The 17236-nt window shown below is 39.6% G+C and overlaps 3 protein-coding genes across 3 annotated transcripts; 2 read left to right on the top strand and 1 right to left on the bottom strand.

Annotated features, from left to right (window-relative positions):
- Nucleotides 1-453: 453 nt before the first annotated feature.
- On the top strand, nt 454-8288 carry srsf10b (serine and arginine rich splicing factor 10b). The gene is made up of 6 exons (XM_079522772.1): nt 454-680; nt 1325-1429; nt 2878-2981; nt 3995-4169; nt 4735-4788; nt 7561-8288. Exons 1-6 carry the CDS (start codon nt 613-615, stop codon nt 7784-7786), a joined length of 732 nt encoding a protein of 243 aa, XP_079378898.1. The 5' UTR covers nt 454-612; the 3' UTR covers nt 7787-8288.
- A 4262-nt stretch (nt 8289-12550) lies between these two features.
- Nucleotides 12551-14011, top strand: gja9b (gap junction protein alpha 9b; the record flags this gene model as incomplete). The annotated part of the gene is made up of 1 exon (XM_079522722.1): nt 12551-14011. The coding sequence occupies one exon, from the start codon at nt 12551-12553 to the stop codon at nt 14009-14011; it is 1461 nt and encodes a 486-aa protein (XP_079378848.1).
- A 969-nt stretch (nt 14012-14980) lies between these two features.
- Nucleotides 14981-17232, bottom strand: mycbp (MYC binding protein). Its single transcript, XM_079522793.1, has 5 exons — nt 17152-17232; nt 16875-16947; nt 16555-16603; nt 15334-15463; nt 14981-15228 (listed from the first exon to the last, which is right to left on the bottom strand). The coding sequence occupies exons 1-5, from the start codon at nt 17164-17166 to the stop codon at nt 15184-15186; spliced, it is 312 nt and encodes a 103-aa protein (XP_079378919.1). The 5' UTR covers nt 17167-17232; the 3' UTR covers nt 14981-15183.
- Between the last annotated feature and the right edge of the window lie 4 nt (nt 17233-17236).

Raw genomic sequence — 17236 nt, 5'->3', positions numbered from 1 at the left:
TTTTAACAGGGGCCCACGTAAGGGAACAGTTAATAATAATAATAATAACGTTTTTGTTATGTGGTTTACGTGGGGGAGGAATGAGAGGACGTAGGGTCGAAGATGACACCTAGGTTGCGGATGCATGTGGAGGTCGATGGTGAGAGTTGTGTTAATTTTTTAACATTTAGCACACATTTTCAAGATTCTTCAAAATATTTTGAAAATAGCAGATCTACAAGCTGAAGCTGTGAGCTTGTAGGTCGAGGTACGTTGTGAGCTTGTAGGTCGAATAGCTGTAAGTACGACATAACTGAATTTGTTGCTATAATACACATTTTGCTGGGATCCCCTGGACCCCAGGATCCCTGGCCTAAGGAGACGGGTATTGCTTGTCTTGGGCCTAAGGGGACTTTGACTCCAAACTTCTATTTCTAGACGGTGGCGCTGTCAGTAGAGGGCGGTGATGTTCTCCCCCCTTCACTATTTTCTACTTGCTTGTTACTGCGCATGCACTGTTTTTCGGTTCCCTCCCCCCTCTTTTCTTCTGTTCTGCTAGCAAACAAAGTTATCACTGTTAAAATAGTATAGTAGTAACTAGTTCCTACACAGAGCTTTACATTATTTACAAACATGGCCGGGAGATACATGAGGCCTCCAAACACATCCCTCTTTGTCAGAAACATTGCTGATGATTCCAGGTGAGTCAACATTTGAGCAGGAAAACTAGCTCACCTCGAGCTAAGTCAAGAGAAAAGTAGTGTGTAACTTGTAGGTTAGCTTGTTGTAGCTAACGTTGCTAATGTTCAATAGCTGCCGCTAGACCAGTGCAAATGAACACCTTGGTGTAAACCAACATGCATATTTACAGTGGTCGCATTGAGTCAGAAACTAGCTGCAATTTGATAGTATGAGCTTTAAAATGCTTGAATGAGTCATGGACAGACAACGGAGCACGCTCGTTGACTAGCATTCCACGCGTGCTGCACACAGCTAACGATAGACTTGGAAAACATTTCACGTTACACTGTTGCACATAAACATTTACCTTAGTTTGTTGTTTTTACATGCTCAGTTCAGTTCCGTTTTTTTTACATTATTATTGTTTATTTCTTTATTTTTCAAATGCTGTAGTAGTAGTGCAGTGGTTGTCCACTAAGGCCCCAGTCTTGAGTCTTCCTTTACCTTCACCGCCCCCTTCGGGGGAAAGTGGGTCCCTTGTCCCTGTGGTCTCCTTGCCGACTCCGAGGTGTGAGAGCCATTGCACTAAACTAAAGCATTTGAACAAAATGCTTTAGTCCCTGCTGTGGGTAATTGGAATCAAACTTGTATTTACGGTGTTCAGGCCTGAGGATTTGCGCCGTGAGTTTGGCCGCTATGGGCCAATTGTAGATGTCTACATCCCGCTTGACTTCTATACACGACTACCAAGAGGATTTGCGTACATTCAATATCCTTTCCCTTTACAAAAAAAGACTTGAAATGTTTCTTGATCTATGCTTATTGTTTTTCTTCTAACCCAGTGGTTCTCAAATTGGGGTCCTTGAGGGGATTCCAGGGGTCCCCAACCAGTTTAACCATTTATACTAATTGGTTATTCAAAAATTGCCGACCTACAAGCTCATAACATGTTGCAATGCATTGTGAGCTTGTAGATCCGTTTTAGAAAATAGGTGTTGAATAATCTTGAAAAAATATGGTGGTCCTTGACACAATCTTTTGATTGATTTAAGTATATATTAACAGTTTGCAGAATTACAGTACATTTCAAGTACAACTCAATACAAAAACTGTTAACTGAGTGGACGACACCATAAAGTATTACACTTGTTTACAAGAGGGTCCACCATTTTCAATTCATCATAACATTTAGAGACGTTCTGAACTGAGGGTCTGATGCTAATACAAATCAATTTGGTGGTCCTTGACATGAAAACATTTGAGAACCAATGTTCTAATCTAACCCATTACATCATGTAACAGTAAAGTATGTGTCATGTATTTTATTGTATCAGCATCTAACTTAAAGTTTCTCTGTTGTTGCTTTAGAAACTGTAAAAGTATCCTGTTGTGGAGCTGGGCGCACACAGAGAACAAAGCCATGTAGAATAGCTGTAAAGAGAATCCACACAGACCTTCAGGATGTCAAAGTACAAGAAACAGTGAGGGGGAAGTTTAAAGAAAGCGAACTTTTAAAGCATGAAGAGGAAAAAGGCTTGGATATGGCGTCAAAAGAATGAGGAAAAGAAAAAGTGGTTAAAGACGAATAAACAAGCAGGAAACAAGCCAAGTCCCAATGGGAGTCGTTTTAAAGAAAAGAGTAAAGATGAAGATGAAAGTCAAAGAAAGGTCAAGGTTGTTTAAGGTAACAAACCCGATATTAATTTTGTATCCTTAAACAAATCCACAGAGTTGACGACAATCGTTTGCCAGCATATCGTTTTTTTACATAATTTTGATTGAAATTTCAATTTGAATGTATTTTTTTTAATCAACATATTTTGTTTGTAGACTGGTGCGCAATTGGATTTATTAAATGTTTGCTAAAAATAGAAAAATCTGTCCATGTTAAAATGTGGCTAACCTTGCATTTCTGCTTCCTCAATTTTTTTGTTGCATATTCAATGCAAATGGAATGTTTAATGACTCTTCTCCTGAAATTAAAATGAGCAAACAAATGGTTTTGAGTCTCCACTGTCCACTCCATAAGGTCCTTACAGAATTTGTTTTATGAGAATAACTTGCAAAACTCCCATGTATCATTTGTTCCTTTCACATTTTCTTCAAGAGCCAAACTCAAAGTTCCAAAAGAGAACTCGTAAGCATTTCTTAGATTTGTATGGCCTGCATGATTATGTCCCACAAAAAAGAGACAAAGAATCCTTAATGACACTGCAAGTTTGAGGACGTGCGAGATGCAGAGGATGCCCTTCACAGCCTTGACAGGAAATGGGTATCTGGTCGACAGATCGAAATCCAGTTTGCACAGGGTGACCGAAAGAGTAAGTCTTTTTTAATTATTTATTTCCATATGTTGTCCACACTTCCATATACCCTATGAACATAAAATGGAATAGGTGGTGGCACTACCCACTACTGTCTTTGAATTCACCCATTTTCAACCTAGCTTCATATAATTGCTCCTCACTAATACTCCTGATAAAATGGTACCCTTTTCTTTGACTCATAGGAGGGCTTTGGACACTCAAATAGAGATGCTCCGATAATCGGCCGGTGATCGGCCGATATACACTCTGATCGGTAATCGGCATTTACGCTATCTAAGATCGGCAATTTACCCTATCTGGAGAAACGGATCTTTTACACCATTTAAGTGGTATAAATGTCAATCAGATATATAGTATAACATCATTTTGCATTTTTGTGACAGGCCTAAACATTCTCCCCTTCCTCCAGTCCCCACACAGGAACAGTTTTGATATATAATAATTTTGGAAATATAAAAATTTGCAACATTTCACAAGATCAGTATCGGACCTATTGGTATCGGCCGATCATGAGAAAAAACGGTATCGGTCTCACACAACCTGATCGGAGCATCCCTACTAAAAAACCTGCCTACCTGTGGCGTCATCGAGGCAGGGTTCCTTTTTTTTTTAAAGCAAATTTTATTAACACAAGAACAATGACTTCCATTTTGGCATGCTAGCTTTCCAGGAATAGAAAACTTGCAGTTTCTATTAGCTTAGATTCCCCATCGATGTTGTCACTGTCCACAGCCCTCCCCTGAGACAGACTGAGTAGACAAAATGGTGCCATATTTATGAGCATTAGTAAGGACCAATTATATGAAGATGGGTTGATGATGGGTCCTCAAAGCCAAAGGAAATTTGGCTTTGAGGACCCATCATGTCTTTGACTCCCAGCCAACCATCAACAGTCAAAGTGAATGAATCTAGTGAATGTATTTCTAGGGTGAAGTACTGCTTGCTCTGTTTGGTATCTTTTTGAACTTTTGGTTGACTCTTTCCTCATCCTCCATGTTATTCAACAGCACCAGGTCAGATGAAAACAAAGGACGGATCTCCAACTCCACGCAGCTCCTCACGGTACGATGACTATGACAGAGACAGTCGCCGTAGACGTTCACGTAGCCGCAGCTATGAAAGAAACCGCTCACGCAGCCGCTCCTATGAGCGTCGGCCCAGGCGCTCCAACAGTCCAAGAAAGTGAGTTTTCTCTTACTGCCTTGTTATGTGTTAATTTTAGGGCCGGGACTTTTAACACGTTAATTGCGATTAATTACAGAAAAAATATTGCGTTAAATAAATTAACGCATTAAGTCTTAGTGTTTTTCCCCTAACGAAGTTGTTTTTGTTTTCTCATATACCCCTTGTAAAGCATCTTTGGGTACTCAGAAAAGCGCTATATAAATTTGAGATTATTACTACAAAAAACAATGTTTTATTGCTTAAACTTATGTAGTCACTATTCATTGATTCGCTCGTATACCAAAATCCATTTGAAAAAATGCTTCGCACTGTTCTCAGGTTCAAATATTGATGTGATTAATTAATTACAAAGCCTCTGATTTAATTAGATTATATTTTTTAATAGAGTCCCAGCCCTAGATAATTTATGCAGAGCTAATGTCTAGAAGACAAACATTCAACTAAAGCTCTCAGTGAAATGAGCTATCCCTAACTAAGATGGTGATAACCAACCTCTGTATAGTTATAGTATTGTTGTGTCGCAAAGAAACATGCAACATTTTTGCTGTCTTCCTCAATCCAGCTCTCGTGGAAGGGTGCCAAGGAGAGAAAGAAGCAGGACTCGAGAGGATGAAACGTGAGCTTGCTAATTTCCATTGGATGTAATTTGTTCAGCAGCACCTCTTTCTCTGTTTATGAATACATGGCGTTTTTTGAGTGCCCAAAAGTTTTAAAAATGACAAAAGTATTATATCTTAGTTTTTTTTTGTTTAATTCTATGCTTAGACACACAATTAGTATGCAGTACTTTTTTTGTTTTTTTCTTTCTCCTGTTACATCCCCAAGCATGTTTAGGGAGGGGGAACCAAATTATTGACATATTATGATACAACAAAGGGACATCACCAGAGGCTAATAAGAAAACAACTCAAACTGGTTGGAAACTAGGGTTCAGCGGTTCTTGGTTATGCACATTGCAGATTTTTTTTTAAATTTTGCAATACAATGTTGTGAACTACTTTGCACACATTTGTGTGCAAAGGTAGGAGGACTCCACACTAGTGTCCAGTTCAACACATACAAAAAAAGTTTTGGACACAGAGAGCGCACATGGTCTAACATGCTGTGAAAACAGCTGCTGGCAGTGGCTTCTGGACATCTGATTTGTCCATCCATTAGGCATGGAGTGTTAGAACTTATGACTATGTGCAGCACATGGAGAGTCGGGGGAGGGTAAAACAACAGGGAGAGAGAGACACACTTGTGATTACGATGCACACACACAGCCAGTCACCAGCCGCAAGCAATCCTCTTAATTGCGGACAGAAACGAGACAGACAGGAAGAGTGCAAGCACACAAAATCAATAAATGATGACTGTGGGCCCTACGGAACCCAGTTCTAATCAGTGTTGTAACTAACGCCCTTACATCACGTTACGTTACATAACTAAACTACTTTTTGCAGTAACTTGTAACCTAACGCTTTACATTTCCCCATTCCATAACGGCCTTATAGTTAGTGTGCGTGCGTTACCGGCGTTATTATGTCAACTAAGTGAAAAGTCTCCCCATGCAGCGCCGTGAGTCTATCTTGTCATACAGCCGCCTCGTCTCTGTGCTGACTGCTGAGAGAGCGCTCTCTGTGTTGTACTCTGTTGACAGCTTGTGCTCTCTGAGCCCACATGGCTTCTCACTCTAACTTGAACAAAGCACGTCGCAGAAGAGGTCATTGATTGGCTAACGTAGGGCCAGATTTCAGGGTAAGCCAATCAGAGACAGTCTGACAGAGTAGGGCGGGGTCTTACTCTTATGGCTGTGGTAAACACAGACACACAAACCCTTGTAACGCATACACAGAAAACACAGATTGAACGAACATTATTACCACGCTACAATGGCAAATGCGGATGACAGCGAGATCGGATGCTTTGTGTGTTGGAAATACAAGCATTTTGAGTACTTGCGGGTGAAGGACGACAAAAACATTGAGGTGAAAATGCAAATTATGTGGCGGACAGAAAGCATTGTCCACAGCCAAGAAGAGCAATGCAAATCTAAGAAAGCATCTTAAATCAGTCCATGAGGCTGCCTCACATGGACCAACACCACCAAAACAGACAAAGATAGATTTTAAATCGCCACAGCAGCATGTCACCAAGAGTAAACTTGACAAAATGATTGCCAGGTAGCCTATGTTGTTGAGGAAATGCTTCCCCTCTCAACGGTGGAGTCTGTTCCTTTCAGAGCACTGGTCAGCAAAATACCAGTGAAAGGGCCAATGTGCAGAAATACATTTTCCAAATACCTGAACAGTGAATATTCTACAATGGAAGATGAGCTCAAAAATACATTTGATTAATTAGAATATCTCTCTACCACTGCAGATATATGGACTCATTTTTTATTTTATTATTATTTTCATATTGCACAGCACCATTTGTTTTAAAGGCAAGTTGAGGCTACAACCCTAACCCTGTCAAAATTTCTGAACATGTTTTATTGTTCCACTAAATTTCATAATGTTAGGAGGGAGTTGTCTTTTCTCTTACTGTGCGACAGAACAAAAAACCTTCTTTTAAATCGTTTTTTTTATATTATTTTTTAAAGTAACTTGAAAGTAGTTACTTTCATAATTTAATAACTAGTAAAGTAACTAGTTACTTTTTTAGATAAGTAACTAACTCTTTACTTTTTAAAACTAAAAAACAGTATTGTTTAAAAAGTCTGATTCTGCTGCCGGTTCTGGAGATATTAACCTATAAAACCTGAAGCCGATTCTACAAATGTCTATATCCTAACAGTTTTTTTGAAAACCCTATGTTGCTATCTTTTATTGCTGTGGTAGAAAAAAAACTTTTACTTTTTGTGTTTTTTGCTAAATTAATGCCTTACTATTCATACTATAGCTCAAAAGTAGCAGATCCACAAGCTCAAAACGTGGTGCAAGGCAACATGTTTTGAGCTTGTAGATCTGCTGCTTTTGAATTTCAATCCTGATAAGTAACAGTTTTGGACATATGAGGTTTCCACCTGACAGAGACGATATTTAGCTAAATTCTAAAATGAAACGGCCATACTCTCAAATGTTTTCTTGAGGAATTTTTTGAAACTTTGCAAACCTAATCCTCTCTGTGCCCGTCTGTGTACCATACACCCACACAAACTGGTTCAGGCACAGAACAGCGTGAGCAGCACTCACTCTCGCCATCATGGCAAACGGAACTAAACAGTCTAAAAGTTTTATTGGAGTTGACAGCAAAACACATTCTGATATCCATAGTTCCATACTATATCTGCAGAATTGTTTTGCCCGTAAGTGAATTATTTTAAAAATATTTTATGTTCGTTCTTGACAGTCTTTTTCTTTTCTTGTCAAATAATTAAAAAGAATTATCTTTCTGTTTTCAGTCAAAGACCGAGGCTTCAAGGCTACAGAGGAAGGTCTCGTTCCCGCTCCAGGTCCCAGAGTCAACCACCACGAGACGATGTCCACCCGGCTCCAGTGGCTCACAGGCCCCAGCAGGAAATGCGTAGAACGCCGTCCCGTTCCAGGTCTAGATCCTTGTCAAGATCAAGATCTCATTCACGGTCTCGGTCCCGGTCTTGGACAGGACGCAAGTCAGGAGGACACTAGGAAGCAAAGGAAACCAATCCAGAATCCTTCCGAGGATCAGTTGGGGAAAGAGGCTGGGATATGCTTTGTTAAAGGACTGGTCATTTTTGCAAAAATATTGTTTGAGATTGAGATTTTTTTTTTTAAGTAAGGAGAAATGTGACACTCCACTGATACCGCATGTGAATATTTACGGTTTGTTCTGCCGGTCCTGACCTTGATTTTAGGAAAGAACTTTTGGATAAAGATTTAGTGAAAGGGATATCAGAAATGTTTCAGTAGCTTCCATGTATTCTGAAAAGGGAAAGCTTTCTCCGTCATGTTTACTTGAATGATTGTATCAGTGGGTTTCCTGAATAAATGTCTACTTTTTGCATGTTTTACTCCTTCAGTTTTATTTTTGTTTTTTTTTATAAAATGCCATTATTTTAAAAGCAATAAAATGCATTTCTTGTACAGGAGCACACATTTGTGGCATCTATGTTTTTGGTTTTCAATATAAATTCTACATTTGTTACGGTTATTATCTTAGGTGTATGATGCAAGGAGGAACGCTATTGCTCATGTTTGTACCTAATGCCGTTTGTCTATCATGAGGATTCTGCAACCCTTTTGACCATGTCAAGTGCCGTCTTTTTATTTTCTTGATAATCTTAGCGATAAACATTAGTTTAATAATCATGACACCACATCAAAATTAAATATTTCCAACAGATTTTGATTGTCCATATACATAAACTTTATTTTTTTTAAGAAATGCTTTCTTTATTAGACTTTGAGCAATTACCCACCGACTCCAGTTAGTTTGAATGTAGAATTATGTGCAGGGTGTAATTTGTACAGATGTGAGGGGACTTAATTTAACCGACTAAACTTTTCTTTAAATATTGTTTTCAAAAGACTCACTTTAGTCTGTGTGCTTTGATCACCCTGCCCTGTGCCTAAGGTTGCCTATACCACCGGTCTATATGGAATGTTTAAATAATGTGGCTATTCTATAGAATTACGTCAAAATTCCATGGCAGTTGTGTAGGTGTGGCCATGCTCTAATTTGTGTTCTACAACATAATTTATTATGGTTTATTCCATTTGGATGTATTGTTCTGAAAGAAGGGACAGTCGGCCTACTGCCTAAAATGTAATGGGAAAGAGTGCACATCCAAATGACAAAATTCCAGGTGCTCGGCAGAATAACGATGTTAAATAATCGCACACTGGATCGTGCTTCCATTAAGAGGAAGCACCTATCTATTGTGAAGACTACTTTTCTATTCTAAATGTAATGCATACTGTTGGCCATTGAGCAATGACAATGGAGCAGGTGGGGATTTAGTAGCCTACCTTGCTGAAGGGTAGCTGGTTGTAGAGTAGCAGTGTGCATGCCTTCAGAAAACCAACCTAAAGAGTTTGCAAGCCATGCAATTGATTTCCTGTTAATGGAATACAAAGCAGAGTAGCTGGGAGGAATGACTTGATTAGATTCACAGTAAATCAACCATGTACATAATCGGGCATGCCCTATCGACCGTGGTATTGAAAACCATGCGATGATCAAAAAACTGGAATGACAACGTGGTAGTTCATTGAGTTGCATTAGCATGTCTAGAACACGGAAGGCCTCAAAAAAAGTCAGTGGTTCTCAGAGTGGGGTCCGGGGACCCCCAGGGATTCCAGAGGGTGCCCAGCAAAAGTAGTTAATATAGAATCGCAATCAGTTGAATCACTTTATCCATTTATACTTTGTCTATTCTGCTATTTTTAGAAAATGTTAGGAAAAATATTGAAAATTGATTTTTTTTTAATATAAATCTTCTCTTCTGGGGGTGCTTGGCACAAAACATTTTCAGATGGGGGTCCGTGGCCAAATATCGAGAACGAGTGGTTAAGCTATCAAATCACTGTGTGATGAGAAAACCAACGTAATGGAAAACTCAGGCCACAGCCACCTCACTGGCTGGAAAGGGAACAATTTCTTGTCTTTTGTGTAGCTCAACAGGTACCATTTCCACTGTCACCAGCCAGGTTTGATTCCTTCTAGCCCCCCCCCCCCCCCCCCCCATGCATTGATAATACTACACAGTGCTTTGGATGAAATTGGTAACCAAATTGTATTCATTATTAAATCAAATTACTAAAATATATATTTTAAATGTCCATTGGGGATTGGGATGTGTATAATAAGCACTCAGTCTCTAGCTACATTATGGTAAGTGGTGGACAGAAGCACGTTTTAAAATATATGGGAAACGGATTGACTATCTGCTAGTGATTCACATTGACTGGTCTTATGCAGGAATATTATGCAGGAATATAGTGGCTGAATGTACTGGATGGACATAAGTGGTGGGTGGTCTCCCAGCCTTTGTTGTGGTTATATGACAGCTGCATCAAAGACAGAAATTACTCTATGGAAACATGGTATGATATGACAGTAATGGGTCGTGTTATTTCACTTATGAAGGGAAATCAAGATTATGCTAAAAGTATATAACCTTAGCATTGGCTTTGCAACCTGACATTACCTCAAGGTAAGAAATAATACTAATAATAATGTTTTTATTGTTTTCCTGCACTGTATTTCTAGCCTACACGGTGAGAGGAATGCTATTATGCCTAATTCTGAAGTCTATTTAGATTTGTGAGGTTCACGAATTGAACTTCAACCCTGTCTGGTGTCATGACCCTGGGTGACAAATCTTGCTACACGCTTTTTAAAATACAGGAACATAGGTGTGAGATTAAATACAACCACACCAAAGATAAACAATGAAGCTGCCCCCTGTTGTCTGACTGCACTTCAGGCACAAGCAGAGACACAATTACTTGTCATCATTGGTACTTATATATAAACATTAGATATACTACTATATACTTAGATATAAACATGTTATATAACAGAGGTAATGCAGACAAGTCATAGGAATATTTCACTTCCACACATGTTTGGCGTAGTTTTGACTCAGGTTTTTGTGAGCACCCCAGACAGTTTTTAAGTTGCTTCATTAAGTATTTAAATATTTTATATAATTTTATCAGACACGCCCCCTTCCTATACAAACCCATTGTAACTTCAAACTCCAACATAAACACCTGTCATTTGTTCTGGTGACTACTGATATTATTGTCCTTCTAATATGTGAAGGGACCATGTGTTTTATCAATTACTTTATTTGTATTTATTGAGTGCTGCAACCACTCCAAGGAACAGCAATGTCCGTGTTAACCTATGTGACTTTCACCTATGTGACTGTGTGTGACTATGAGTAGCAGTAGGGGCAAAAGTGGCGCTGTTTTGCCAGCAACAGAGAGAGAGAGATAGTGCTGCACTGTTGCCTGCTAATGAGAGAGAGGGGGGGGGGGGGGGGGGGGGGGGGGGCAGGGGGAGAGGGGATTTGCACCACTCAGTTCACACTGGTGTGATTTTTTTGTAACGATTTTTTTGGGGGAAATGAAGAAAATAGAATACAATAACAAAATTGTATAAATTAAAAAAGTTATTTAAGTTACAATATCAAATATCTAAATACTGAATCAAGCAACTTAAAAAAAAGTTACAATATCTAAATACTGAATCAAGCAAGGCATTATTTTGTAGAATCTGCCTCAGGTCCTAATGGGTTAATGGGATTTGCACAAAATTGTCCTCCGCATCTAACATATCCTGACTATTAGGAACAGTGGGGAAGTGCCATTTAATAATCTAAGCTAATTTGTTTCTCCAATATTTTTAATGAGTCATGTCATGATGTACCATTTCATAAGTATTTCATTAAATGGAATCTATCCAACTGCAGGAACCCACCAGTAGCTACCTTCCCACCACACCACAGAGGGCATGGAATATTTGGCGGCACATTTCGCGCCAATGACTCGAAAGGGCCACCTCCGGCGCCCGAGCATCCGCAATGCAAGGTACATGGCAATTGGCAACAGAACACAGCATTGATTTCTCTGTGCAGCCTATAAGTTGTGTACAACTACAGCCAACTAGTTTGCACCAGCAGTGGAGCCTGGAATCACAGAGAACATTAGAATTGTTTCTGTTTTTAGCATTCTAAGAAGATAATTACAGCATTAACAATGCTCATAAGATTGTATTCAGTGGCAGATTTTGTTGCAACATGTCTTGACCATTACCATTCATATCCAAAATGAAAGGTAAGTTTAATTTTCATTTTAATTGTTAAATCCGTTTTTGGAGTAGGTGCTGCAATTAGGCCAAAGCTGTCAGTTACAGTATAAGATGTCCTTTTCCTGTCCTCTAGTATCAATGCTAAACAAGTAAAGAATTATTACATCATGGGCTACCATTATGTCCATTAGACTATTTTGTAATGATTACAGCTCACATCTAATGGTTGCCAATATTCATTGATTAGCAGATAACATTGCGATGAGATGCTGGTATTAGATAATGGTATAAGGTTTTGCTTTCTTTTATTGCTTTGTCCAGGTCAATAAAATACAGAAATATATATATTTAAATATTTAAATATATATATATATATGCCTGGGATAATGTGTTAGTCCCCTCTCCTCTTTTGTCTATGAAAGGCATTACTGATTCTATTATTTGACATATTTTTATATTTCACTTTAAATTGTTTTGTGATGTAACCAGACTCAATACTTTCTCAGCAAAATCATTATTTCAAAAATAAATAATGTTGGTTTTCTGATCCGATGTTCAGTTCTGTGTTATAAAGGCTTTGTCCATTTTTGCAATTATATAATTAACATTTTCTTGTATAATTTACATTGTTCTACAGCAATACCTGCTTGAAAATGGGAGACTGGAACTTCCTGGGTGGGATCTTAGAGGAGGTGCACATCCACTCCACCATAATTGGCAAGATTTGGCTCACTGTCCTTTTCATCTTCCGGATGTTGGTGCTGGGAGTCGCAGCAGAGGATGTTTGGAATGATGAGCAGTCTGACTTCATCTGCAACACAGAGCAGCCTGGTTGCCGCAATGTGTGCTACGACCAAGCCTTCCCTATCTCCCTCATCCGCTACTGGGTTCTACAGGTCATCTTTGTGTCATCTCCCTCACTGGTGTACATGGGTCATGCCATCTACCAGCTTCGGGCCCTTGAGAAGGAGCGCCATTGTAAGAAAGTGGGCCTGCGTCGGGAACTGGAATCAGTGGATATGGAGCTGGTGGAGAAACGGAGGCGCATTGAGCGTGAGTTGAGACAACTGGATCAGGGCAAGCTCAACAAGGCACCACTGAGGGGGTCTCTATTGCAAACCTATGTGGCTCACATTGCGACTCGCTCAGTGGTGGAGTTAGCCTTCGTGATGGGCCAGTTTATCCTCTACGGACTACACCTGGATCCTCTTTATAAATGTGAAAGGGAACCATGCCCCAATGTCGTAGATTGTTATGTCTCCAGGCCCACAGAGAAATCATTCTTCATGATGTTTATGCAGATGATTGCCTGCATCTCTCTCTTCCTCAGCCTGCTTGAGATTGTACACTTGAGCTACAAAAAGGTCAAGGAGGTCAAAATGGGCAACCTCAAGGAAGAACATGTTTCCATGGGTCCCTCTGTGAGCCACAAGGCTACTATTCCCTCAGCGCCAAGTGGATATACTTTGCTGCTGGAAAACCAAGGCAATGGCCCTACTTTCCCTCTACTAAACGCTTCCTCTGCCTTTGTTCCGATTCAGGGGGACCTTAGTCCCAAGCCAAGCTCAGACGACCACAAGGACAGCAAGGAGGTCGTTCTGAGCTCTGCTGAGCACAACAGCAACTCCAATAACACCAGCAGTGAGACACGGTCTCCACCTCCAGTGGATAAGCACGAAAAGCCAGAGGACCTCACGCAGTCTCTCACCCATCACAGTGACCTGGAGTGTGGCGACAAGGATTATCCCACGCTCCCTGCAGTGGGCACCTCCCCAGGCCCTGATCGGACAGGTATCACAAGGAAGTCACGGAGGGTCAGTCCAACATGGCAATGCTCAACAGTGATGGAGAGCAACAGTTCAGACAGTGGGGATTCCTACACTGGGAATATAAACATGAAGCCTCGAAGCATCTATGGGGCTCCCCGAACGAGGACGCTCTCTAGATTGGATCTCAAAAGACTGAGCAGACCACAGAGCCCAGACTCGGCAGGAGAGCTGAGCTCTGTGTCTCGACACAGTTGTGAGAGTAACAGTCCCATAGGCTCCTCTCCCAACCGTAGAATATCGCTTGCAAGCAGCGCCAGCAGCAGGCGAAACGACCTGCAGATCTAAACATTAAATGACTTGTGTTATCATGACACCAGAAACTCTGAAATGTCTGTTTGGATACTATATAGACTACTCTTTTTGCTGTACTATACATTCCTCATGATACCGGTAGGCTATTATGTTTTATTTGGACACTAGTTCTGTTAACATTGGATGTTTGAATGTACTACACACACACACACACTATGCTATACTTCTCACATCCAGTTATTAAACATATTTTATTAGATGTATGTTAATCTACATTGCTTGTGTTTAAACCACATTATGACTGCCACAGGTCTAGGCCTGCTGTATCTTGTTTCAAAGTTTGTTACAGAGATGTATAGATTTTATTACGGAGATCAAGCTGACCTCTGTATGCACCTAGTCAGTAAAAATAAAATAGTACGAGAGAGTAATGGATTGTCTGAACCATAAAAATCCATGGAACTGCGAATCAGCTCTAGGCAGCAATTGGCTGTTACATAACTTGATGCTCTAGTATACACATCAATACTATTCTTTGAATCCGGCCCCCACTGAAAGGCAAATGTTTCACCATCACTATAGTTTCCTATGGCAACAGTTTTAAACTCTCTTCCTGTGATCCCTACTACTGTCATTTTATTTCAATTCTATCAGGTAATTATTGCATTAACACAGTCTATATATGGCTTAGTTGTTTACCTGTTTTACAATTTCACACAAGTAATTCAACAAAAACAGTACAATATAAAACACAACATATTTATTAACTGCTCAGAAAACTGTCATTGAAACCTATGAGTATCCAAATCTTTGGCGTTGCTGATGGTTAAATACTTAAATTCAGAAATGGGATTGAAACTAGACTGAAAATGTCAGTTCATCGTGTTCTGATTCTGATCAGTTGATAGTTTCCCTATCAGGTTGATCTGTTTGTTAATTTGTGATGTGTTGCCTTTATATGAAAATGTGCTTTTTTTACTTGACATCAATCTACACAGTTGATATCAATCTTCTAAGTTATTTAATGAGTACAATTGTAATTTTTGCACATAAAACAACTCATGATTACATGTTGCAAGGACATTATTTTATTATTGTAAAGTAGTAATAGTATAATCCAAAATCTGCAGTGAGTCACTGTACATCATCATTGGATAAAACTTGTTTTGTGTTTTTTTTAATGTATGACTGAGGCCATTGATCCTCTATTCTTCAGCTCCCTCTTCAGGCATGGGTTCATACTGCAAAAGCTAGGGGAAAAACAGTCAATCATAAGTTTTTGCAACAGTAAAATTGAGCCATTGTACTTTCTTTCATTTTTTTTTTAACTTAATGAAGAATTATGAATCTGTCACCTTATTTCTTAGTCCTTTGTTCTCCTCTACCAGCATGTCACACTTCTGTTGTAGCTCAGCCAGTTCTAAGCGGAGTGCCTCTGCATCAGCTGGCCCTGGACCTCCCGCTCCAAGGTGAAGCTTTACGAAACTGTGTGAGTGAAGGTCAACCCATTCTCTGTACATTTTTTTCTTTATGTATTTGATCTGCAGTGATATAACTCAATGGGTCATTGCTGTTGGCACTGACTTCCCCAGTTCAATTGTGATTGCAGCCGGCCGGCCACCCATGTTAACATTTTTATAATTTGTGGTATTGTAAGGTGGTTGAAAAACAGGGGCCATACAGTATCTAATATAGCAGCACATTCATCAGTGTCTAGTCTGACAGTATGGAAAGCCAGGATGTATACATTTGGAAAAAGATGAATTTTCTCCAGGCCAGAAGTCAAGTGTGCACCCAGGGGTGCACACTTTTCCAGAATGTCCCACAAATATGAAATATCGATCCATGATTGTTATAACCCAACTCAATGTATATTACTGTTAACTGACACTTGTTGTCAATGTTGGACTGCTGACAACAGACAGTTTATCTATATGATAGCATTACATTAAAAGCTAAAGAAGGGAAAGAATTGTGTTGAGTCAAAACCAAATCACTGGGGGTACTTACGTTATGTGCTTACTTTTGCCTGAAAAGGGTATCCTTTCTGTTTTTCAATGCACATTGCACACCAAATCCTGCTCATAAAGGCCTTTAGCAGATGCTCGTAGAGTGACTTAAAAGAGCTTCGGAATACCGGTAAGCAAAGTAAGAATGTAACTAAGCTAGTCAATAAACAACAAGGAAATAGTAACGTAAATAGAGTGCAGAGAGAACAAAGTAGTGCCCTGCTTTGATGAAACGTATACCTGGTAAGAAAAAATTACTCATAAAGTGAACATTTAGCAAACCATCTGCTTTCATTGCTTGGCTCATGTTGCCATTCTATTCTAATGTTGCTAATGTCAACAGATAGCCTACTCTATCTTATCTCCTTTGTGACCAAAATGTGGGTGCTCCTAACCTACAGTTTGACCTAGCCCATCTGATCCCAGCTAAGAAAATGTTGGACCCACAGAAGCCCACAAACGAGCCATTTCCAGCCATAGATTATAAAATAAATATTAATGGACCACATAATTTTAGATATACTTGCCAATGGAATTTGTGTAACACAACTTAGAAATTAAGGATACTCTAGAGCATTATTCGGTTTGTCTGTCTCTTCATAAAGGGTCACCAGTACTGCAAAAAAAGAAAACAAATTTGATGATAATTGATTATGATATGATGATAAATCATGCACTAGCTCTGGTCCATAGCCCTAATGCTTGATTCTGCCCTGAATCAAGCATTAGGGCTATGGACCATGCAGAGCTAGGCAGAATCTAGCTCTGGACCAGAGCTAGGCAGAATCAAGCATTAGGGCTATGGAACAGAGCTAATAATGCACCAACCAATGATGCATGATATGCATCAACTCATTTGTTTTTGTTTTTTTAAATACAATACATACCATTGGTGAGACTGTCAATGACCCCGGATTTGTCAAGGTACCTTCTAAATTGTTCACGTTTAGAATCTGCGGCCTGGAACATAAGTATGGTTCATTATAGGCGTTAATTGGTGACAGTTTTGAGCTGCAAATGGGCTGGCAAGTAGAAACATTGTAAATTGTAAAACAAGAACCTACTTTACCCTATGAGATTAAGCCTACAGATACGGCACTCACAGTAACTACACACTGTGCACAGTTACACATGTGAAAGACATGTTTCGGAGTGGTTACTTACCCTGTAATGCGCCATAATAAATGCGACTTTACAAAATAGTCAGCAACGTAAAGCGTAGTTAACTACCGACGCCAAATCAAGAACC

Source organism: Electrona antarctica (assembly GCF_951216825.1).
Source record: "Electrona antarctica genome assembly, chromosome: 15".
Taxonomy (NCBI): Eukaryota; Metazoa; Chordata; class Actinopteri; order Myctophiformes; family Myctophidae; genus Electrona; species Electrona antarctica.
This window is presented reverse-complemented; position numbering and strand designations above follow the sequence as displayed.